The sequence below is a fragment of the Fulmarus glacialis genome, unplaced genomic scaffold (assembly GCF_000690835.1).
Source record: "Fulmarus glacialis isolate BGI_N327 unplaced genomic scaffold, ASM69083v1 scaffold42161, whole genome shotgun sequence".
Lineage (NCBI taxonomy): Eukaryota > Metazoa > Chordata > Aves > Procellariiformes > Procellariidae > Fulmarus > Fulmarus glacialis.
The window spans coordinates 1,095-27,962 of record NW_009194216.1 but is presented as its reverse complement, the minus strand read 5'-3'; the positions used below and the strand labels follow the sequence as shown (position 1 = coordinate 27,962).

General features: G+C 36.3%; 1 protein-coding gene across 1 annotated transcript; it reads right to left on the bottom strand.

Moving 5' to 3' along the window:
* Window positions 1-927: 927 nt before the first annotated feature.
* ABCB7 (ATP-binding cassette, sub-family B (MDR/TAP), member 7) lies at window positions 928-26,508 on the bottom strand (the record flags this gene model as incomplete). The annotated part of the gene is made up of 13 exons (XM_009587699.1): window positions 928-1,477; window positions 4,281-4,388; window positions 6,022-6,125; window positions 11,670-11,841; window positions 12,349-12,478; window positions 12,649-12,812; window positions 13,358-13,515; window positions 14,988-15,162; window positions 16,157-16,244; window positions 16,328-16,416; window positions 17,650-17,918; window positions 18,369-18,501; window positions 26,389-26,508. Coding segments are annotated over 13 exons (1,929 nt in total), but the record flags the coding sequence as incomplete, so codon positions are not given.
* Window positions 26,509-26,868: the final 360 nt, after the last annotated feature.

Here is a 26,868-nt window from a genome sequence, read left to right as displayed (position 1 = left end):
GCAGAGTTGTTCCTCTCACATACTCTCACCCCTCTCTCCCAGCTGCTGTTCCACCAGTTTTTTTTCCCCCCTTCTTAAATACATTATCCCAGAGGTACTACCGCCGTCACTGATGGGCTCAGCCTTGGCCAGCGGCGGGTCCGTCTTGGAGCTGGCTGGCATTGGCTCTATCGGACATGGGGGAAGCTTCTGGCATCTTCTCACAGAAGCCACCCCTGTAGCCCCCCGCTACCAAAACCTTGCCACGCAAACCCAATACACCTGTAGTGTCCCGCAAATCACAAAGGCTGAGGTTTCTTGACACTGAAGAAGTTCTGACTATTGAAATGAGGAGATTATTATAGCAACACTTTCAACATTATCCAGGTCATTTTCTCAAACATTGATGACATAATAGAAATTTATGGAAGTCTTTATTGAATCTTAATTGCTCCCTAAGACCATGATCGAAATAGAAAAAGTGACTGCATTCTGCTTTGACTACTACAGATGATGTTGAGGATACAGAATCCTGAACTCAGATTTTTTCATTTAAGGGAAACTTCCAATTCTTCATATTTACATACAACATTTTGTATGTTTCCTGTAAAGTCACACAATATTTTGTCAATTTCAGAATTTTGCCAGCTCTTAAAAATACTGTTAGTTTTCTCTTAGAATAATACCAACACATTTCCTGATAGTCCAGTATGAAAGGTGTTTTTGAAGGGTGAGATGGATAATTCCAATATTTAATTTGCTATTAGAAGCCTGTGATATTTTGTGGAGGTTTTTCTTATTCTTTACAAGGAAGAACATTTTAAACCAGACACTGAAGAATTTAAATTGCATCTTCCTCACTAGCAAATGAGTTCAAATTAGCCCAATTACAATTAAAACATGACATATTTATCAACGATTAATGATGAGAAATAATGTAAAACAAGGACAAATCTGTTTACAATTTAATAATCCACCTCAAGTGACTACCAGGAGAATTTACCGATGCCTAAAAATTGCCACAAACTACACTCTTAGTTGAGAAGTTTAAAGTTTTTGAAAAAGCTCAGCTCTTGCAGATGCCATTGAATATTAAAGATTTCTAAAGATGTAAAAATAGAATTCCTTTGGTTGAAATTATGTCCTTCTGAGAAACTGTAAACCCCAAAAACTGCAAAAGCCAGGAAGTTTTTGAATGCTGACGAAGAAACAAGAGCTGCACTTCATTGTGATCTTGTGCATTTTTAACCTGCTATAGAAGATTAATCCAGGATCATAATCAGCATGAACAGTTTCCACAGCCTTTCACACTATTGATAACTTCTTCTTCTAGTTTCTTCCTTTCCTCCTCTTTGGACATCTGATTATTCCTCTCTTCCCAATTTGGATTGTTATGACTATTTAGTACTTTGCTGCTCTGTGTATGCCACATTTCATAATAGAGATTGTTAGGACTTGCAAGGAGGTCTGCATGTCTACCACGTTCCACAACTTTACCCTGTAAAAGAAGGGGAGTAAGTCAGTAATCAACATTACCAGATCTTTAGGAATATAAATGCTGCCAACACACGGCCACAGTTTTACAGTATAGGTTGCAGCAATTATTAATGAGAAGGAGCTTGGAACAGCAACGAAAGACTGAGTATGTGGTGCACTGAATTGTATGTTACACTGCAAGCTGGAAACAAGGAACTGTGTTCTTCTCAATCTCACATACATGGAACGTAGATGCCTTCTGTCCATCTGGACAAAATTTAAAGCCCACCAACATGCAAAGTTTTACTATCTAAACTGGAAGAGCTATTTAAAGTAAATGTCAACCTCTACCTGAGGAGCAAGGTGTTAAACTACTACTGCAAAAGTCACATGAATGTACCAAAATAAACTGTATTTGTCTTTGCTTGATAACAAACATACTTGCACTAAGAAGCTAAAAGAAAAGAGCATACAGAGAGGGATTTGTACTAGATAAGCAAAACACATTTAAAATCAAATCCTAAAAACAATTAGCGTAAATTGTGCTTTTAGATGGGTGCTCAGTAACTTGTGTCATTGCAATTGCCGTCACGAAAATCGAGTGAGCAGTTCAGTTCATCTGTGCTATTCCCAAGAGCAAAGATGATTTATTGACTATCATTGTGGAAACGGGAAGGAAGAGCTGGAGAGGAGAACTCAAATCCTACAGACAGTGAAACAACACTACTCTTGAAAAAACCAGACTCATCTTTTTACTTTGAGATACACATTTACATTCACTGACTTCAAATTAAAATAATGTATTCATTCTCCAGCTATTCTTTCTTTTGGGAAAAGACAGCATTATACAGACAACTACATGGATTTTGTATTAGTTCTACATTCTGATCTACAATTAAATCTACCTCCTTGTGACAGCTGCTGATGAACATGCTGTGAAAAAAATTGGGTCTTGTTCACTTCTATTACTAGTTGTGCTGGTGGAATCTGAACAAATACACACTTGACCAACATAACTGCAGAATTTATTTAAAAACTTTAAGTGGTTAATTTAGAGAGTTAATCGTAGTAGAGACTAGGCTTTTGAATTATAGCCTTTTTTTAACAACTCTTGAACGATCATCAGAAAAGTAACTTCTCTATTCAGCTTCACAGCATTAGGATCAATATCATTAACACAATGTTTGTTTACTCACTCAAGAATTATTCTGAATTTACCTAGGCAAAGGTGCTGAAATTGTGATGCCATATTTCCACTGCTAAGCAAAACCAGTCACAATCATCTTGTCTGATCTCCGCTACTGAGCCTTATTTATCTGGCTGCTAACACAGTGCTCATCAATCAAGCTGGGACGACAAGAGGCAACTTTCTGCTGAGCAAACGTCAACGATGCCTCGTGAAGCAGTTGGGCACTAAAAGTGATGCACCATGCTGCCTTACTCATTCACAATCTTTATTACACTAACATCATTCATGAAAGTGAGCACCCTAGCTGTTTTACAGTTTTAGGTTGTGCTTTTATTTTTAATTTAACAGTTACTCTATAACACAAAACACACTCTTAGTAAGCTGTGAAAACTTGCATTGAAAACAAAAAGTTGCAGATTGCCTTATAACATATTAAACCACATTTGCAAGATGTTTTAACATGCAGTTACATAAAGGATATACCTTAGGAAATGATTTTTCAGCAAAAGCTGAAAAAACAAGCAGATCAAAACCAAGTAAAAACTCCACAGAGCAGTACGAGTGATTTATTCCACTACATCATTTTGAGATTCATATGAAGCTGAGATTTGTATAGCAAAGATAGTCATGAATGTCACCATTTCATAAGATTTTGTTCTAATTCCCCATGAAATCATTTAACATACTGTAGTAATAATTTATTTTCTTTTAGATATGCGTATTTTAGTCACTAAATACAGCTATGATCACAAGCACGTAAATAGCAACTGAAAAAAATGAATGCAGAGATAAATTTAGTATCTATTATCAGCAGATTAGAGCACTATATTTTCAGCATTATCAGTTAAAAGAGTAACTATGAAGTTATAATAAGGACATTTGTTTATTTTAAATTGATAGTCAGATATGGGTAATAAAGAAGAAAATGGACTTAGGACAGACTGAATATGAGGTAACAGCTGAATAGTGATATTAGTAAATCAAATGTTGAAACTTTTCTTTTTCTTTTTTTTTTTCTTCTTATAAAAGGAGACTACAGAAAGGGAATAATCACACTTTTCTACAGGTACAATAGAGAATGGTGTTCAGATTTATAACATAATTAGATTGAACAATCCTACAACAGTTTTATCTGCATGGAAACAGAACATGCTGTCCTCTCTCTTTCCATTGAAAGAAAAAAAACCAATGGATGTGTGAAAAACAGACACTCACTGAGTAATGAGAATTAAGCATAAATTGGGGGTAACACATTAGGAAACCTAATCTGACAGAAGCATGTAATAAATTAGATTAAAAACATGCAACATTAAGCCAGTCCCAGAGCATCAAGTGAAATTTGTCATAATCCATATAAAGAACATGTAATTAAATGAACTATGCAAATGAAGTAAAAACACAACGTTCTTACAAGAGAGTCACACATACAAGTTTCTGCAACTGATAAACTGCTAGTTGCAAAGAAGAGAAATGTATAAAAAGCAAAGCTTAGGCTAGAATTTTCTAACATGGTTCATTTCCAAAGAAAGAACTTTCAATAGCTTGGTGGGAGTATAATATTTCAAAATGGACACACAGACTCTCTAAAACAAACGCTGACATGTGAAAATTACACGTCATAGGGTGATCACCTCACCTGATCCAGCACAATGATTTCATCTGCATCAACTACTGTTGACAACCTGTGAGCAATGAAAACTGATGTTCGGTGTTTCACCATGTCCCTCATGGCGCTGAGAATATTCTGCAAGATTAAAATAGAGACACACTCTTACACACTCCTAGGTGGTATGAAGAGATATAAAATGCTGTCTGGAAATATGCAAATTACTGCAAATGAGTTTTGAGAAACATCTCCAGTACTGCTATAGCTTCACAATAAGAAACAGCTACGAGTACCTACAGAAGAAACAGAAGAATCCCAAGCATATGAAATATCTGTGGCTCAAAGTCCTCAAACTGCAAAAAAACCCTTTATTCATAGAATAACGCAGATATCCCAAGGGACAAAGGAAGAGAAGTGTTACTTGATTTCAGGAAAAATTTTCCCATGCAGCCACACTACAAAAGCAACATAAACAGCAGTAAAGACACATGAAAATAATAAATCATAATAATAGTAATACTTTCCAATCAAAGTTAAAGAAAAAAGTCCCTCTCAATATCATGCCAATGTGGAACATAAAGTTACAGCAATCCTGGGAATTATCTATTTATCCATTGCTTCCTTTGTGAGCAGTCTTCCACCTTCCCAAACTCCATTCAGATGCAAGCAGCACTACTTGGGAATTTGTGCCTTTGCTACAGTAAGTGAAATGTCCATTTTATTTTCCTGAAAAACGCTTGCCTTTGTCAGAAAACATTTTGATTACCAGACATACTTTTGTGGAAAGGACTCATTTTCATTTGCTGTCTTTAAAGTGCAGTTCTGCTGTGAAACTTTCAGCTTTGCTTATGATTCTTGCAATAAATACAGCAAAACAAGAGAGAGAAAGAATCCAAGTAGTGTTCTGTAGAATTGTGTGTGTTATGAACATTTCTGGCCCAATGAGGAAGCTGTATTATATTTGAATGCTGTACTATATAGATGTACAGTTTGTACTCTGATTTCTTTGTATCTGGAAAATGAAAGTAATTTAGTGATTACAGGTCAATAAATTGGCTCAATAATCTGCATAAGTGAACACAAACATAGCTCCAGCTCTAGTTTTTTATAACATTAGATTGTGAAATTACTGCTGGTGCTCAGAGTTTTGTGTTTAAGCAAAGATGTAGTTATGAAGCCTGACGCAGTTACTGTAGTAGTATCATGACATCTATGTCACAACGCCCTGATGTTTCACAGCCCTTCCTGTGAAATGAATACAAATTGATACCAGCACTGCAGATAACACCTACCTGATTTGCATCTCAGAAAGATGCTGCACAACAAACAAGAGGTTTTCTGTTCTGCATTACGTCACAATTATTTATAAGACATTTTTAATGAACGATAAATGTCACCTAAACACCTTTTAAAGTGGATTGGAAAGCTTCACACTTCATCGCCACATGAGGTATTTGCAACAGCTTCAAGAGATGAACGTTTAATGGTGAATGGGACCTCAAGAGTGTAAAACAGAAAATATACCCAGAGACAGAGTTGATATTCTTCACTACGTCTCAAGATAGACAGAGACTCAGTATCTCTGATCTGGCCTTTAGGAAAAGGGCTTAGCCATAGGATCTCTTAATAATAATAACAACAGGAAAATACATGATAGCAATCTGGCAAAAATAACAGAATTCTTTCTGAGAGGAAAAGAACAAGGAAAAAGCATCAGAATCAGACATCATTACAACACTTAAGTTGTTTTTTTTTTTTAATCTCAATTTACCTCTTCTGTAATTGAATCTAAAGATGATGTGGCTTCATCATAGAGAAAAATAGGTGGCTCCTTTAACATTGCTCTAGCAATTGCAACTCTTTGCTTTTCTCCTCCTGAAGTGAGGGGGGAGAGGGGAGAGGAAAAAAAAAAACCAAAGATGAAGTTACAATCATGATATTCAAAATTCAACAGTAGACATGACTGTTTTGGGGGTTGGTTTTTTTTTTTTTTATATACATCATAGTTGCTGCTGATAAAGGTCTGTACATGTTACATAAGATATCACACAAATTCCTGCTCCGTGGTAAATCCAAAGTGATTCAAGATTGCTTATCCTTTTAGAAAAGGACAGAGAACTATTTTGTATATGCTACAAGGCAAGAACAGGTAACTAACGACAACGTCCAATAACTCACTCTATACACCAGGGAGTATGAGCTCATTTACCTGGTCTAAGCTATGCCCCGTACAGTAATGTCGCCTACATACATTCTGTTTTCTCTCGCAAATAAACAATGCTCTGCCCATGCCTTCCGTATTTGATTTCATGCATCTTGCACACACATTTTTTCTTCCAGGTCTCTCCTGGAAATTCATCTAACTTTCCACTCCATAGCGGCTCAGATTTAAAGTGTCCATACCTAATAGCTTTAACCGGTAAATTTCATTAAAGAACACAATTAATATGGTACTGAAAACCACCTTCATTATGCAATCTACTGCCTGTTGGTTTCTGATGTAACCAAGTTTCATACTAGTTTCCTTCCTTCACAATTCTTACAGCCAACATCTACCCAAGAATAATTTAGGACAACTTTTACAGACAGGAAAACAGGTGCATTTGAGAACTTAAAATCTGCTAAACATTTGGTATGCAATGCAAACATTTCACATTTGTGCACTTGTCCTCCTTTGTTTTATTCAAGACTTCAAAACATTCCATTTAATACCATTATATTCTTGTTAATGTTCCATTCCCATCAGGAGAGAACATGCTTTAATAAACCATTTAAAAGGCTGATCATAATGCTGCAGTTCAAATTTTAAACTGTCTTTGGCAGAACTCAGTAGCAATTAGAATTGTACAATTTACTCAATCTATTTTAATATACTCTCTCTCTCTCCTTTAAAGCATGTTCAAAACTCACAGCTTGACAATATCAATGTTTGAAAGACATACTACAATAACAAAATCCAAGGTTTTTCCTTACATTTATAACATATAGATTTGTTTCATGTTCTTCCCCATTCATATTCACGACAGCAGCATGTTAACCATTTCATTTACAAAGCCAGGGGTTTGGGCTGTTATAGTTCTGTCTGTTACACATCTATTAGAAAACACTGAAATGGATTCTACTTGGAAAAGCCAAACCAGCTTGGTTTTCATTATTTACTCTTGATGAATCAATCACTGAGACCAGTAAGAACTGCACTAAATGCTTACTTCACCACTTAAATTGATAAAGTTCTCATTGCAGTTAAGACTTCCTTATGCCTATTTTCGTACCACACAAGCAAGGAAAACCACACTAGGGGAGAGAAACTGAAATACTGAGGCTTGTTACCCATGCTATTGTACTAGCATTAGGGAGTTTTGTTTGTATTAAGGTTCTTGCCAATTATAAAAAAAATCCACCAGTTTAAAAATATCAAGACAGCACTTCTAACATACTGTTTTCCAATGTCAGTCCTCAAAGCAGTAAACTGTTCATTTACTGGAATAATATACCAAATATACCAAATTTTTGCATACAGGGAGAATCCAATTTACTTATTTTCTAAACTAATCGTTTGCTGCACTCAACAGATTTAGCTATTCACAGAACCAGGGCCCCAAATTAAGTTCACAGCCTTTACTGGCCCCACACATTACTACCTCTGTTCACACATCCGGGACCCACGTTAATTGCCATTGTGCCTTTCACCGAGACACCCACCATGTCAGTGGTCCTGAAAACCTCGTTTTTTACATCATGCATATAAAATGACTGGATTTCAAAGAGGACCACTTGAATTCACAGAGCTTTCACTCCCCCCATTTCTCCCACAAAATATTATTTTAAAAAGACAAAACCAGTCAGGACTTTGTGTTTTTCTTAGACTAGAAGTATAAGAAGCCTGAGTTAACTTAAAAAAAAAAAATTAAACAGATTCAGAAATGAATTACACCTTTATAACAATTTAGGGAGCCATTCTACTATTCAGAAAACTACAGAGATTCAAAGTAACAGATGCCGTATCTTTACAGAGCTACTGAAGGAACTCAGAGATACGCATTTGACATCTCCAATCCATTAAACAACTAAACCATTTCTGGCCATTACAACTCTCATTATCAATGAAAATATTGATCTAACAAAAGCACATGGGATACAGTGGACACGTTAGCTCCACATTCCAACCTAAAACCACAAACTGGCACCTGCAAGCAAAAGCACACAGAAGCAAATTCCCTGAGAGCTGAGCACACAACTGCATTTAAGATCAATTCAAAGTGCAATCTGAGAAAGCCTAAGATGAGCAGACATTTCTGAGAGCGTTAGCCTTAGACTCCTGTACCCTGACTGTAAACGTTAGTGAAGTTCGTTTATTACTATTGCTTGCCAATACTCATCTAATTTGTTGAAAATAAGAAACTGAAGATGCTACTGCAATGGCAGATGCCCACTCTGAGCTCTTTTTCTATCACCTCAGAAATCCAGTGTTTTTCTCCTGAGAAGTATTTTACATACTCTTTTTTTCTTTAAATACAAACAAAACAGGAAAAGAACACACTTCCCTTCACTTTCTAAACACCACTTTCGTTAATGCACTGTTATACGGGTGCTTACAACCATCATAGTGGAAGCATAAAATGAAGGATGGAGTAAATGCATAACCCGTTTTCAGAAAGGTCAGAAGGAAACTCCAACACACCCGCACACACTTCTCCAGATTTAGAATGGGACATAGAATCATACAGTCATAGAATTGTTTAGGTTGGAAAAGACCTTGAAGATCAAGTCCAACTGTAAACCTAACACTGCCAAGCCCACCACTAAACCATGTCCCTGAGTGCCACATCTACACGTCTTTTAAATACCTCCAGGGATGGTGACTCAGCCACTTCCCTGGGCAGCCTGTTCCAATGCTTGACAACCCTTTCAGTGAAGAAATTCTTCCTAATATCCAATCTAAACTTCAACATAAGGCTAAGGCTTTGAGCAACCTGATCTAGTGAAAGATGCCCCTGCTCACAGCAGGAGGATTGGTCTAGATGATCTTTAGAAGGTCCCTTCCAACCCAAACCATTCTATGCTTCTATGAACGCCAAGACATTTCAAACCTATTGTTAGTCAAATCCTCTTTCTAGAAATTACTAGTTTGGGGAGACAGGCAGCACAAGAGAAATCTTTCATCATTATCACAGTTCTCTACAGTTTTGCCAGTGCCTATTTTGTATCTTCTACTCACTCACCCAGATTTGTGCTTCACATTTTATTTCCCTTCTAACCTTCTCTGTATTCCCCTTCTGCAAATGTGCGTGCTTTCTCCTGCACATACATTCTGGATACAGAATGTAACCTCTGATCCTCTGTTTCAAAGAGACCAGGACTCCTGACTTCAGCAGCTGCAGAGTAAGAAATACCGCATATAGCTTGCTGTCTTTGCAAGAGCTGAACATGCTTCATTCCTGCACTCCTGCCTCTGGACCCGCACCAGCCCCACATCCCCTGAAGATCCATACATCTCAGTACCATTCTCAAGCAACCTCAACACCTTGAAGTTTCCAAACTCACTGAGATAAGTTTCTCTCTCCTTTAGGGCCATACCTCATTCCCGAAGGAGTAGAGCAGTCTGCTCTGCCGCTCCATCCTACATGCAAACGAAAACAGCTGACCTGTTCTTTGGTCTACCAATAAATGGTGTCTTGTATACGGAGTCAGAGTGGAAGAAAATTAAGCTCTGCCATGCATGTTTAGAGTTTGTCAAACAGTAAGGCCTTGTATTCAGGAGAAGTTGTTTAGAAAGACGTCCTACATGTTACCACAGTGATACGGACTCTCCTCAGGCAGAGCAGTAGTTGTGTACCGCAGTTTCTCCACTACTACTCTCTGCACACAATTCAGCACTATGCTACCTATCTTGTCAAAATCCTTCCAAATATTTTCAGTGACCTCACACTTATTGAAACACCTTTAAGACTGTATTAGAAAAAGGTAACAAACCAATATGAAAAACTGTGCCCCACCACTGCTCGTATTGGCTAGCAATTTTAAGCAAAACTATAGCGTGTTTTGCTTTTTCAAAACAAGACAACAGAAGATGGTTTTAATGAACTTCGCAAATCCACCTTCTACTTCTTGTAATATCCACCAAGGAGGGGAACCAAACCCATCAGTGAATTAAATGGGGAAACCTCATGAAATGAGTATCCCATTTTATCTTGCATCAAGAATCTATTAAAAAACTGTAAGAGCTATAAGAAGATAAAGACCTATTTAAAATGTAATAATCTAATAATAATATATCCTTCAACCAAAACAGTAATTTCATTTCTGTTTCATTCAATGCACATTAAGTGTCACATTTATGTGATGGACATAATTATTATCTTTGTCTCAATGCAACTTCAATCTAAGAGATTTGAGATTGAGAGCACTCCAGTGGAATCTAGCTACTACCTAAAAAGTTATACTTAAACTCCGTATTTTTAAAATCCTGTGTCCCCCCAATAAAAAACAGAAAAAGGATATGGGAAATGATTTAGACGTTTCCCCGTCTCCATGTGATCCCTCATCTTACATTATAACTCTGCCATAGGAAGAATGTTTGCTTTCAAGCACCATCTTCCCTATGAACAAGTGTATGTAATTTTAATATTACAGACAGCTGTAGAGAAGAAGGAGTAAAGTGAATTTTTTGTAAGAGTGGCCCCAAAAGGCTAGCATGGCTAGCAAAGCCTGGCTAATGCCATGATACGATCCTTCCAGTTGAGAACAGCTATGCTGTTTTATAAGTGCATACCCAAATACAGAGGGACTCTGAAAACCCAAACGCATGCTTTTTTTGTTTCAGTACCAAGGTTGTGATAAATCCATATGCTTGCAGATACACAGACACCATTTTCATGTTGTTTCTTACACAATGTAAGAAACACATAAGACATGAAGGCCCTTTCATTATGAACAGGGTCCAAAATGACTTCGCTGTAACAACATATCCCATTGCCTTACTTACTATCAACAGCAAAAACAAAACACCACCTAACTTCCAGCTGTTACAAGTTTACATTTAAGAACTCAAATCTGAAAGGTCTATGCATATATACGCAGCTATCACATCCTACACACAAAGCACATATACATAAAGATCCCAATTCTGTTCACACGCATTCCACTACCCAAATAAATTACAAGAAAGATCATTTTTACTTAGATGCATCTACATGCTTATGTATCAACTCATTTAACGCTATCCCCTGAAAATACATTCCTTTAAATATCTTGTAGACTACAGTTGCCTTAAACTACAGATCTTTGTATTAATATTTAGCCTCACAATTATGTTATAATGTAAATAAGCTTAAAGCAAGTCTGACTGAGGAATAAACTATGCATTGGACTTTGAGATAGCAAAGGGGATACGAAGAACTTGTGCACTTAAGAACCTACCTGAGAGCTTGAGTCCTCGTTCACCAACCTGAGTGTTGTAACCATTTGGCATTCGAAGAATAGCATCGTGGATTCCTGCCAACTTTGCTACTGCATACACCTCTTCTGGTGTCGCACCAATATTGCCGTAGAGCAGATTGTAATAGATAGTATTATGGAAGAGAATAGCATCCTACATTTATGGAAAGAATATTTTAAACAAGAAGAGTTTAAAAACTGTCCCAAATCCATGAAAGAAATCAATACAGAATAGCTTATATTTTCTACAAAGCCTGAAGGTAAAAGTATTTGGGGAAATTTCTTTTCCCAAAAATGGGATTAATACATTTTGTATCCTAAATATATATATACATATATGTCATGCATACTTTTACCACTTTGCTAACTCATTATGGGTGGTAATCAACTATAAAGCTAAATCATTTGAAGCTGGAGGCAGTTTCTCATGAAGAGGCTTAAACACATTTTAGAAATTGGATCTATATGATAATGCACATAAAAACACAGTATTTCCTGGGGAGAAAAACAAAACAAAACAAAACAAAAAAGGAGCATGGTGACTTTCAAGGGAACTAGACAATACCACTGCATTAGAATTGGCCTTCACTGAACCACAGTGTCAGAATACTGAGTATTACTATTACGATGGACTTCTTGGGGAGAATGAAACATGGTATACCTGAGGTACAACTCCTATTGCCTTTCTCAGACTTTCCAAACTGACATCTTGTATGTTCTGTCCAGCAACATAAATATTTCCTTTCTGAGGTTCATAGAAACGAAATAACAATCTCACAATTGTGCTTTTCCTGAAATTGAAAAGAATTGAAGCTAATGTTACATTCCTGGTTTGCATTTACAATCTCCAAACAGAATTGATGTCACAAACAAAAATAATAAAAAGCGAAACACAAGAACAAATGCATTTAAGAAACAAAATTCTGCATTGTTGATTGGCATATTTAGTCCATTTACCCACCCTGACCCACTACCTCCTACAATGGCCACTTTCTTTCCTGCAGGGACTTCAAAAGACACTCCAGCAAGGACTTTCTGCCCCTCAAGGTATTCAAAATGCACATTATCAAAGGCGATGGCAGCAGTCTCTGGTGTGATCTGCAGGGGTGGAGCCAGCTCTTTGTCCTATTAAAAGAAGAGTACCACGTTATATGCTGCCCAAAAAGTATCTCAAGCAGTTCAACAAGCTGAACAGTCCATTTCCCAGCTCAGAAAGAGGCAAATAGACACTCCAGCTTGGATATGTTGAAAATAATTATAATCCGCCACACAAATGAAATTCGTTTGTTCCTCCTTTTCCCCAAAGAAGGTAAGAATTTCTGCTGTAAACACTCTGCTTCATGACTTCTTTTGCAGTAATAAATTCTGCATCATTAATTACAAATAAAAATTCAAGCACGAGGCATGAATACTTAAAATAAAAAAATCTCAATACAAACACATCTTCCATGAAGCAACTTTCGCTGTCACTAAAAGGTTCTGCAAGAAAAAAGCAGCTGCTATTGCACTAACTGCACTTAAAGAAGAGGCAGAACAGCATCCTTACACAACATCTCTTTTTTGAATAGAAATTAAACCTGGAAGGTAACAAACAGGGTGAAATGATGGCATTGCCAGAAAACAGCCCTATTAAATACCCAGATACTTTAGGAAAATAAGCTACTACTTACTTTAATTTTGGTATCTACACTGAGAAGTGTAAACAAGGTATTCATATCTATAAGTGCTTGTCTTGTCTCTCTGTATACTGTTCCCAGGAAGTTTAGGGGAAGAGAAAGCTGGAACAGCAATCCATTCACCATTACTAGATCTCCAACAGAAAGGCTGCCTTAAGACAAAATGGATGTGAGAGAAGAAGGAGACTTGAAGGGTTGTCTTGTTAGGAAGCACGAAAAGATTAAAAAAAAAAATAATCAAGTCAATCAAGTCTAGTTTCTTTTATCCCATTTCTAAAACCAGATGTTTAAATAGTAAACAAAACGCATTCCCAAAAGATCAGATTTTATATAGGAAGATGCCTGAAACAAATGGCAATGTTTGTGTGGATTTCACTAAAAAAACCAAAAAAAGATATAATAGTACCTGGAAAATAAGACAAGCAGCATATCAGGAAATTCATGGAAAACATCAGATTGTAAAGTTGTAAATTCCACAGAGAGAAACATAAAGGGGCCTAAATAAGTTAAAAGGAGAGGAACTAATATATGAAAGCAAGAATCAGGAAAGACAATCTTAAGTGCAATTACAGACAAATCCAAATGATAGAATTTGTCATGATCAAGAGAGAGGACCTTCATACTATATACAACAGAGCTGCTAAAACATATAGTGAGAACCTCTGGGCAGCTTAATATCAAATACGCTGAAAACTCAGGATGACACACTAGCTAAAGGTAAGTGCTGGGTCAGTTCAGCTGAAACAGGTCCAGAAAGATGATTTAAAGCCGTATTTCTACCATCTTGCTTAAAGGCTATTCTAAATTTTCCTAAGGACAGCCATAAACTGCACGTACTGACTTATCCGTTCACAGTGTAACTCTTCCCTGTCCTGGCATCTCTTAAAAAGAGCAAAGCAGATGCAAGAAAGACAACATGATATAAAGGTCTACCCTTCAAACATCTGGATACTAACAGTGTTTAAAGCATCATTATTTTTACTCCAAAACCACCTTGCTTTAGCTGAGCCTCATCCTGATACTGCATTCTACTGTATTTGAAGCTTCTACTGTGACTTCCTAAACAAGCAGGCTTTACTTTATGTAGTAAATTAAACAAATACAGATTAAAAACCCTAACATATAGAAACAATTCTTTTAATAATGTGCCCTTATTAATCTAAGGAACGCGAAGGACACTGGTAATAAAACTACTGGAGATAAAGCACACTGGTATATATACGTTAGGGAAAAGTTCTGAATCTCGACAACATGGGAAGGAAGAAGGGTAAAAAGAAAAGACTTTTGTACAAGGTCCGCAGAAGTATTTGTATTTATAGAAGTGTCTTTCACAATCCTTCAACAGAAACTTCTTAAAGTTACATTTTCTTAGGAACTTTCTCTAACTGCTAAACTTTTAAAATGTTTCTAATAAAATCATATTAGTTACTACTACATACACATATTAAAAAAAAAAAAAAAAGAATTAATAATAGTCCAAGAAGCAGAAATACCCAAAACTCTCAAGCAAAAACTCTCAAAATGAACTATCACATCAACCACAAGTTAATTAAAATTAACACCTCTATTATGGATGAATTAAGGTAAAGGGAAGTCATTTTTAGCTTATAGACAGATGAGTTACCTGCAACAATGCCCTGGCTAGCAAGCACCATGATGGCCGTTAAGCCAATGCTAAATATAGCACTCTGTCCAAAGTTCAGGAGAGCTAAAGTAGAGGTAGTCTTCAGGGAGGCATTTTCATATGTCTTCAAGAATTGATCATACCGTTGGGCTTCATATTTTTCATTATTGAAATACTATGATATGCACAAAAAAAAAAGAATGTCACATTCTCTAACACACTAGACTGTATATTTAACTAGTTATAAAGTTCAGTGTAAACATACTATATGCACAGATACACACACAACCCCTCTTCACTTCTAACAACTAAAGAGAAAAGATAAAAGATTAGTGTGTGAAGACAAAAACCATGAGCAAATCCCAGCACATTCTGCACTGGGAAAGGAGACATTACAGAGATCCCTACCATACTCATATTCTAGTAACACTGGGTGTCTGTCTTGCAGAACTTCTACCTGATTACTGTCAAAACCAAACACCAGCTGCCACTAGATATTAAAAAGAAGAAAAAGTGACTGTCTTCTACGTACTAGAACATCCTCATTACTGTGAGGATGGCAAATTCTCTAGAACAGTACTTCTCGCACAATGTCTACTTCTGGGTCCTTCTTCACAGCTAACTCCACTGTTTTCTTTCCAGTTCTAGCTCTCCAATTAAAAGAAGTATAAACTAAGCATAAGCCTGGACAATTTCAAAGCTGTCCACAGGATTTTTTAATAGTAGCAATAGAAGAACCAATAGAGACCTGTTCTTTCACACAAACATTGCAATGGAGTGCTACAAACTGCAATAGGTAATGAAAACAGTACACAGTGGTCATTTGAGAAGACAGTATGTTGCAGGCTGACATTCAGAAGACAATTTTGCAAACAAAAGAGAAGCTTCTACCAGACTCTAAGTCTACATTTTGCAGAAACTGATGGTCAAGGTGATTCAGTCATGAAAGAAACTTCTCACTCTTTATTAGCAAATAGATTTTATCAAGCCCCACTAACAAATTTCATGCTACTCTGTCAATATCATGTCGTACTCTTCAAATAAATAATGTTTTAAAAATATGCTATTATTCCAAATATGTAGCCCTATAAAAGATGAATCTTATGACTCACTTTCCTTAGGCTGACAGAAGTAAGACAAAAGAGCCTAGTAGTAAAGATTGGTCTTACCTTCACAGTCTCGTAATTTAGTAGCGAGTCAATTGCAGCATTACCTGCATCATTATCGGCTTTGTTCATTTCTATTCGAAACTTAGTCCTGTAAAATGAAGGCTTAATACAGTCAAGAGTTCAGGCTGAGGCAACACTAAGTACCCTGATGAATCTGAGGGCATGCCTTACCTCCACTGTGTAATTCCTATTGTGAATGCTGCGTAGGCTCCCAGTGTCCCCAGGGTTACCAAAGCAAACTCTGCACCACATTTGTAATACTAGAATATTTAAAAGAAAAAAAAAGTCATAATAATTTTCAAAACTTCACTGTGGTCTCAAAATTATGGTAGCTTAGCCCGAGACAGGAACTCTGAAGGTCCCTCCCAACACACTCCCTGCTCTGAACTTAAGCTTAAGACTAAATACAGGCATAAACTCAAAAAGAAAGCAGCAAGGAGAAGGGTAGAGATAAAAAGGTAAGAGAAGATAGCCAAGAGCTAGTGTATAACGTAACACTGGAAAGTAATTTTTGCCATTATAAAACATAAATGTTGCTGATGTTTGTGCTGTTAGCACAAATAAGTATTTGTTTACATGCCTTTTGGGTGGATTTTGAAAGAAAGCTGAAGACTGCAGAAGACGACATAAATGGCCTCGCAAAACAATTTATGAAGCATTTTCTCTACTTCAGGGTACATCAGGAGAGAAAAGCCGTACGAAGAAAAATTAAAGCATTATGGCAGGCTGGCTGACAGCCAGCTTGATTTGCAACTTCCAAAGGTTATAAAATTTAACACAGTATCAACAGGGGTTTTAACTTATATTGTTACATTCAAATTTGATTAAGTCCTTTTAAAAAGAAGGGGAATAAACAAAACAAGATTCTTGCTTTTAATTTAGCCTAGGCTATATAATCGAGATTTAGATTTTAGCATATAAATATCCAAAGATCCTGATTTCAAAGATAGTAAGTGTGATTTATAAAGGAAGAGTTTAAAACTGAGCTTATTAAGCTTAAAATCTGCAAGAACGAGAAGCTTATTTTCCAAAAGGTAATTTTCACTTTTAAGTACTGGATAAGAAAAGACCAGTATTCAGAAGAAAGTCAATAATCACTCCCTCCTCTGTCCTCAACACACTAAGACACAACATTCCTGGACATTTATATTCTGCTTCCTCAGTATTTACCCAGATATATTTCACACTTGTGTGAACAGTTTACTTTTCTGATTTCATTTTTTCAACAATTCTGAAGAACAACATTAAAAACTATTCACATAAATACCACTGGCTGAAGGTGTTAAATGTGAAAATAATTTCAAATAAGCCAATTTAAAGTAATTAATATTTGAAAATTATGGATTGCTCTCCTTTACAGTAGTTGCTTTCACAACCATCTGGTAAATTCAATTATTATTATTATTATTAATACCCAGTAGACTTTGGTAAAAGAAAATCAACGTATTATTCCTAAATTAGACAATTCCAACTCATGAATAAACAACACTTACCAGAATTCCACTGACTAGTGCTACTTCAAACATCGTAGGTCCCAGGTTAAATACTAAAGCGCTAAGAACAAAACTGATGCCTCTTGTTCCTCTGTCGATGGTTTTTGACAGCGCTCCGGTTTGCCTACTTAGATGGAATGCCAAATCCAGGTTATGAAGGTGCAGAAAAACATTCTTCGCTATCCTTCTGATTGAATTTTGAGCTACTTTCCCAAATACTGCATTTCTAGCTTCATTAAATAATGCTGCCCCAGCTCTTGAGATACCATCTAAAAAAAGATGAAAAAGTTTACAAAATAAAAATAATTATCTTTACAACTTCCCTTTGTGCATGAAATTACACTAGACTCATTCTTTATATATTTTCAACATTTTTAGTGCAACATTAATTTATACTTAATTGGTCCAAAACTTTGTGCTATTTTTCACTTATTAACCATTGCGCACACATTTTAAATCAGTTTCTTTTGCAGCTGGTTATAAGAAAGGGTAGGATTTATAATCAAGAATCTTTTCTATAAGCATGATTTCATTTTTTAATTGGAATACCAGAAGCAAGGTCACAGAACATTGGAAACAGACATCAACACACAAGTAACTGTTTTGAAACGAAATAACCACCCTGGATGCTTAGCAGTGCAAAGGTCAGAAGCTCTGCTATCCCTCTCCCTTACTGAAGAAAATTAATGCTTGTCAACAGATTTGGGAATACCACTTACAGCCAATGAGAACAGCAGTTGCCACAGTTGCCACTGTATTTGGTGCATCGGTGAGGTTGAGCATGTTTCCAGATACCTGGTTGAGGTTGTCTACTGCATATTTAAACATGAAGGGAACCAATATATTCATGGCCTAAAAGCATAAGAACACCAATTAGGCCATATGCATTAAAACATGTATCTATGTAGCGTGACTATTTTTTCTGAAATTGCTCCACTGTTATATTTAGTTCTTAACCACTTAATGGGGGTGAGATGGCTCTCTTGATTTCAAGCACAATATTCTCCATACTATTAAGTCTTTACTCCTGGGACTGCCAGGTTAGTTTGTCTCTCTCACTGGCTCCTTTTAAATATCAATTTCTATCCTAAACAAATTGTACACTGCCAAGGCACTTAAACTGAGGCTGAGCACTCAGTATAGCAATGGCAAGACTAGGAAATGAATCAAGTAGCAGACACTGCATGACGCATACTCACAATGCTACTAAATTATGTCCTCATTACAGGTTGGTTGCTCTTTGTGATACTGGCAATATTCAGTATGAAGAACTACTACTACAAAAGAAACAACTCACCCACATATTGCTAACACTGGGTCAATCGAGTTGTATTAAACCAAAGCTCTAGTGAAGTCAAAGAAAAGAAGTTAACCTATCCTTTGTCTCTTCTGACTGTTAATACTACCTTTATATTTAAATAATGCTTTCCATTTGCAACATCACTATAAACATTAACTTAATATCTGCATTAACCCTAGCATTTGGCACAGCAGCACAGAAAACTTTCCATACAGCCTACAAAATCTACAAATTACTTTAACAATATGAGCTTTCAAACAAAATACTGAAGTCATATCCACAACCTAACATATAGTATGCCACTAGGTATTTTTGTAAGAGCACCAAAACCCAAATGCATCTCCTCTAACAGTGGCATCTCCTCTACATGCGAAAAGCAAGACAGCTGTATATGTAAATGGACCAACTTTAGGATTTTTTTTATTTGCACAACTGTAGCATGAGAAAATACTGAAAATCTTAAAGAAAACAAAATTCTTAAGTCTTGTTAATGTTCCATTGTTACATCACCCATTCGTACTAACAAGAATATAATTAATAGAATTCATTAATTCAAACTGCTTCTAACTGCGAAGATTTGAAAATAAGGTATACAAGTTTTTTAGCAGTTGAACAAGTATGTTAACACCTACAGTCATGGCAGATGTTAAAATACTTTACAGTGAGCTGACTTTGCTTAAAGTTGTTTGGTTTCTTTTTCCCAATATTTGGAAAAAAAATTGTAGATGACAAATTATTTCACATGAGAAGAAACAAAAAACCAAAACAAAGTATTTCAGCTCTCTCCACCAAATGTCTTGTATACCCACTTAGATCTCAATTGTATTTAGGGAAGTCTGTCAGAGCTGAAAGCCCAGTGAAAAAAACTGTAAATTAACTGGATAAAACTAGGTTTCAAGAGAAAAGAGTGGTAAAGTCTTTCACAACTACAGTCCAAATTCAAGCTGGAAGACAGGCTTTGAGTAATTGTAACAACCTTCCCAGTATCAAACATTCCCAGTGTTACAAATTACTATAAGTAGTGGAAGACAGGTACTTCACCAAGAGGGGAAACTGGAGTTTTGAAAATAGTTCTTTTAACTATAGGATTAAAAAAAAAATTTAAGTTAATTTTTTTAATCTGTTCTTTTTTTTACACATATATATAACACTGTTTTAGGCAAAAGTTTTAAATGCAAATGAGGAAGGAATCCATTTTTTCCTCTTCCCTCCTGTGTCTCCCCTACGAAGTACACTAAGAAGGGGAAAGGGAAAAAAAAAAGAAAAAAAGAAAAAAGAGAAAAAAAAAAGACTACCAAATTCTCAATACAGCATAATCTAGACAACTCCTGAGAGGAGACAGATGAGATCTGAGAGCATCTAGGTGAGAATATTACTGGTTAGTTTGTGACTGAAAAAAGAAAACGGTTGAAAGATCAGGTCCTACTTCAAATACATTCTTCTGAAATTTATCCAGTGCAAGCCTGACAGTCCTTCAGCAACAGCTCCCCTTTTAATAGGTCAGAATTGTGAAAAGCTCCATTAAAAAAAAAAAGACCCGAGGTTAGCATTATCTGCAGAAAGCCAACAAATACCATCAAAACAGCAGTATATAATAATGTCTGGTAACTTCAGTTATACACAGCAGACGAACAGGTTACTGCCATTACATGCTTAAACCTCAAGCATAAAGCCCCACAAAGAACTGAGGATGCATTAACAGAGATTTTGAATCTTTACAATACTGAAATTCAAATGCCTCCCCTCTTCCCCAGTATAATAAAAAAACCCCTACTTTCCCTTCAGAGTTACTGAAACTCAATTTTTGGGTGGCATTTTGTTCTTAATAAAGACAAATATACCACCACGTGTGTTACAGTGATGACCAACATGACAAAGCGCGAGTTTTCCTGGGAGAGACTACACAGTAGAAAATAAGAGTAATGTAATGCAGATTGTCTTGATTTGCTGCAGATTCTCAGAAATCCCTCTGCAGGGATTTTGCTCTTCAGTAGACTACGCTACACTATAGGTAGTTTAGAAATAGAACTACAGATATATTTTAAAGCCCGTTTAAAGAAAAGAGATGTATTCTTTAAACTGCAGTTCTCCACTCGCAATTAATTTAACCGGTAACAGCCTACAATTTTGCAGAAATGTCTTCTTTTACACCAATATAATTCTACCCAATAGAGTTTTAAACGAAATTTAAAGCCTGGTCTCGGGTTATAGTTGTTCTGACTCCTGGAGGGTAAAGCTTGAATAAGAACAAGGCAGCATGGTATTGCATTTCATTAGCAATCAAGACAGTCTGCTTTCCAGTAATTTAAAAAAAAAAAAGTTAATCTTACAAAATTTATAGCAAGAGAGATGAGAGGCCATTATTAGAAACAGGCCTTTCCTACTCAATTTGTTAAGTCAATGAGATCACATTCACATTAATGGAAACAAAATTTCAGCCTTCTACATAAACTCACAGCTATCTCTTTAGTAGTCTAGATTTGCTGGCACAGAACAAAAAGCTTTAAGCACACCTAGGTACACTATGAAAAGCTACCATGCAAAACAATTGTCTTACGCAATATATCTATATAGGTTTCCGTCCTCTTCTTAATGCTTGGTAACAATTCCCATTAAAAGACCCTTTTAATACAAATTTGTACATTTTCTATTTATAATTTTTAATTAATAGCTTATGCCTGCCTGAATTTATTGGAAAGCAAATACAGCACCCATGAAGTCATCCCAACTCAATTGCCCACATTTAACAGCACGTTATACTGTAATGCATCATACTTAAGTGACTTTAAACATTTTTTTTAAATGACTGCACTGTTTTAAGCTGACAATGCATCATCATCTCTATTCCCTTGTGGGACTACACTACTTTTAAGGCAAACAGTCTTATCTTTCATTTTGCTCTTCCCGGTATTTCTTGTTTAATAAAGATGATGAATTAGTGACAGGCTGAGCCCCAACAAGATAAAACTGGTCTACAGTGAACTCTTCTTTTGCCAATACTCAATGAGAAACATTGACATGAAGATGACTGAATTTATCTCTGGACCAATATAAACGTACACATCCAACAACTCCATTTGTGGAAATATAAACAGAAAATTCCATCCCTTACAGAGGTAAGACTGCTAAAGAAGCTACAAAATGTGGTCCAAAAGAGGGAAGAAGCATCTGGCTTCATGGCTTCTTCAAATTTAATTATGACCTGAAACGTACTTTTTCCAGTAAGAGGAAAAAAAAAATTAAAAATTTAAAAAATACTTTTCACCTGAAACTTCTCAAAAAGCTAACAGTTTCTAAGGATTTATTGTAATTATCTAACTCCATCTGAGCCCACAAAAAGGGCTCAAACACCAAGATCTGAACTGATCTGATAGATATCATTATCTTTGCACACAGACAAAATTTACAACACGACACTTGTGTCTTGCCTCCCTAGCCAAACAATTTCTTCTCCTGAAACTTACAGAATTAGCAGTCAGTGGAAATGCAGATAGTCTGAAAGATTCCTCTGGCTCATGAATAACACATGCCTGGTCTGTGACCAAGAAGGCAAAAACCATTACAGGCTGACAGAGGTGACAAGTGATTTTGTCATATTCACGTGTTTAATCCAGCTTCTCAGAAGCCCGAGCACTTTTTCTTCTTGTGCCACAGAAGAAAAAGGGAAGAAACAGAAAAGTAAAGAAGCATTTACTATGCATACCCCAGTAGAGACAACAAAAAATGGGAGAGGGAATGTGGAAAAAGAAAAACCAGATACATAGAACCTGAGCAGGCTAACCTATGTGTCTGAAAACATAGATAATGCCTTGTGTACTCCTCTCACTTATCTTCCCATTGCATCTTTCAGATCGCACATGTCTAGATAGGCTATAAATATTTAAGATAAAAATTTAAAGCATGTCATAATACAACAAATCTTCCAATGAAAAAAGGACCTTACTAGCCCTAGAGCAGACTCCATCCTGTCAGCTACCAGTCATAAAAAGCCATACAAGCAGCTCACTTTGAAGGCTAACAATACTACTAGCGGTTATGTGCAGACAAAAAGGAACCAAAAATCACAATAATTTGTTCAATGACAGGCAACTGAGCCCCACAAAAGGAGTCAAGACAGATTGTAACTGCAGGCTCTTCAGTAGCTGCACACAAACTGGCTTTTGTTTTGAAACTGAATTTTACTGAACCAAAGATTTAAAGAGACAAATTATTTCTCAAGCAGCAGGACAAGGAGGTATGATGTCCAGCTTTTTTGTGTTTTGTGGGTAAGTAAGCCCAATCAAACTGGGTGTGAACTCCTAATTTTTTTCCTGTGACTGAGGATTTCATAACCTACCTCTCCGCTGTGATTTCTCCAGAGTTTTCTTAGAATAAAATTGAAGCCACCCTACAGGCTCTGTCTCAGAGAGTCACCATTTGGATCTTTTCTTCTATCTGGAAACTTAACTTTATAAATATACAGGTATAAAACCTCACCAAACTCTTTTTGTCAAACTCAGAAGAAATTGGCCAAAAGGCTTATAAAAGTATTTCTTATTGGGGAAGGTGACTAGTAGCAGGCATCATGATCATATAGTTCTCTATGCAAAACCCCTAAGAACAAGCAGCCTTTAAAAAAAATCCATAATAAGGGTGTAAATCCTCCAGATGCAGACAAGTTCATAGTGAACAAAGAAATCAGGCCAGGACTGCAGTAAGGAGAAAGATATGCTGGCATTCTTGTGCTGACACAACTATATAGCAGAGAAACTTTAACAAACTGTTTGTGTGGTCTATCAAGTACATTGTAATTAACCTCACAAACAATCAGATCAAAGGGCTCCCAAATGGGATAATGAGGAAACTGCACAGGATTATACATGGTCCAGGCAAGCTACAGGTAAACTGATTTGTATTTAATTTTCTCTAGGACAAAGTGACCTTTAGTTTGCTGTGGAAGAAAAGCAGGTGTTCAGGGCTCGAAGATATGACAGACTTACTATAGCTAGTAAGTATAGTTACAAACTATTGCATGTCAGTTATGCCACAATAACTACATGCATACTTAGCACGTGTAAAGTATGAAGCAATTTAAGAAAATTTACCCCACAAAGGAAGAGTGGACATAGCTCAGATGATGAGGGGGAATTTGTTAAACTGCAGTTATTCAAAAATGTTTGAGTTCTAACACAGCTTTGTTATGACAGAAACAGAACAAAACAAAGAACATTAGCAAAGGATAGCTAGAAGACATCCGTGAAAATTTTCACCCCAGCCTGTTAGGATATATATTCTGTAGAGACCTTGCTGTGTGTTTTCCCAATAAAATCCTTGTTTGCCAAACATTCTCACAAAACACTTCCACTTTAATAGCCATCTCCTAAGACCTGGGCAAAGGTCAATAGGTTTTCTGCTCTGCTTCTGGGAATCTGCTCTGGACATCGGGACTTCCAGGCTGCCTTGTACAGAATCTGAAGTAGGAAATTTAAGAGAACACTTAGGAGAGATCCAAACATCTAGTTACATCCTCCAAAGACCAATTAAGTGTCTGATTTTCTGACAGGGGAAACATCTCTCTCTCCCGGTGGAAATATAATAGCTCTGTATTATAGCAAATACAGAGCTATTTGCAAGAGTCAGGCATCCTGGCCATCAATTTTGTTTTCATTATGCCTCAGAAAGCTGCTTGAAACATTAATAGATTTCCTAAAAGCAAGGTACAGTGCTGCCACATGCAGGATTAGATTCTGGATTCACATTCTCTATCATATTCACATTCGATCACATTCCTACAAATTAGGAAGTGGGAGGAAGAGTAGAAGAGAAAAAGAAAAAAATACTTCAAACTTACTTCAAAATTGCCTTGATTATTATCCACATTACTAATAAGAGGCTTTAAAAAGAAACTTGAGTTAGAAGAATTTTCATATCCATCTGGTAAATGGGGTATTCTTAAATATACATCACAAAACATCAATGAACCAAGCTTATAATCAGTTAAATATTATTGTGAGGACAACTGCATATACAAGGCAAAATGCTCCTAGCATCTGCATTTTGAGCAGATAGTTTCCCAGATAGTTTTTAAGTATAATCGAAAGCATTGCTGTATATTTTGCACAGGCATACAAAAAGGGTGGAAGTCTATTTGTACAGATGTGCCATATTCTGCATGTTGTCACCTGCATTATCAGCAACGTCCTGAACAGCAGCACAAACCAAAATATCTACTATAGACAGTACCAGCTAGCGCCTGATAGATTGCTCATGAGAAAGAGCTGTAGACCAAAGGATTGGCCTTTCCTCTTCAGCTCAAATAAATGAGCATTTTTCTCTTCCAAATACTCTTATCACCTACGTAGCTGAAATTTGTTTCTTCTCTCTTTTCATAACATGGCAATGTTGCTGAATGCTAATAAGTTGCTAGTGCAACTAGCTTAAGTGCTAAAACTCACTGCTAAGTAGTACCTACTTTAGCTTATCCCAGCAAGATACTAAGATTAGCTTTATGTTTGGTAAAAATTGCCATACTTAGAAGCAACCCAGTTGAGCCATATGTCTCAATGAAACTTAGAAAATTTACTTCCAATATTTTGCAATCAAATTTTTTTTTTTTCAAAAGCAAAAGATTTTTTGCACAAAGTTAACATTTGCTCTTCTGAACTATTTCTACAAGGTTTGCACAAAATTTGAATTATATCCTCCATTAACCTGCAGAAAGCTTTTGCATGCTTATTTCTTTCTAAGAACAAATAAACACTAATTTTCTTGCAGGCAAGAGTATAAGAGATCCTTTCACACAATGAAGTAAAGGTAAGAGCAACCGTCCATTTCATAATCAAAAGCCTACAAGAAAAATCATTTGAACGAAAGCATGGTTCAATACAGAAAATACGTTATACAGTTTCTTTCACATTAGGACACCAGAGGAGTCCCTGAAACAACAGAAATACCACTGTCATCTCACAGAGAAATATCAACATAAGACTGGAGCTCAAATCCCCTTTTCCATAGCACAGCAAGAGTTGTGAGTAGATACCATGACATTGCTCAAGTTCAGAGTTGAAAATGGGCACAGAGCCTTGAAGAAATCCTGTTTGACAGATACAGCACCCACAAGAGGAGAAGATTTGTAGGCAACCTTTAACTCACATTTCCCATAACTTATGATGTAAATGATTAATTGGCAATGGAAAATCCTGGACTAAAACAATGTGAGCAATGGAAATAAAAATTCTGGTCATCACCATCATCTCCGCAACAACACACATGCATATCACATGCATACACACCCCGTTAAAAAAATCCAAGCTATCATTTCTAATACTATATGCTTCTCATACAGGAAACAGACATCTTAAGGTTGTAAAAGCCTTTAAATAATAAAAAAGAAAATTATTCCTTGTAGAAACTCCAGATGAATAGTAACTACCACATTACAATGAAGTATCTGTTCTTACCTTTGCACTTGCTAAAAACCCCAGAGATATGGCTACTCTGGCTCGCAGGTCTGGTCTGTCTTTGGGCCACACATAAGACAACATTGCTCTCATAATCTTTTTAGCATCTATCTCTTTCAGCTATTGGAAAGAACAAACAAAGGCATTGTATTATAAAGAGACCCCAGGAAGCAAAATAACAGTATAAATAAGAATTAATTTCATACATTTGGATCACTTCTGTATTTTATTTGATAGGCAACAGACACTTCACAATGTTTGAGACTAGGACTGCATATTAAAATTACAAGTTGTAAGTTTTTAGGTTTATATCTGTGACACGCGGTTAAAACAGATGAATTGTTCTTATTTCACATGTCCTCAAGAGTGCAAGTATAGCCAGTTGTAAATGGAATACAGAGAAAGCCACAATTCACCATAGTTGAAATATTTTGCAGAACAAATAAACTGACCCTTCTTTTTTATCTTCTCAAGATTTCT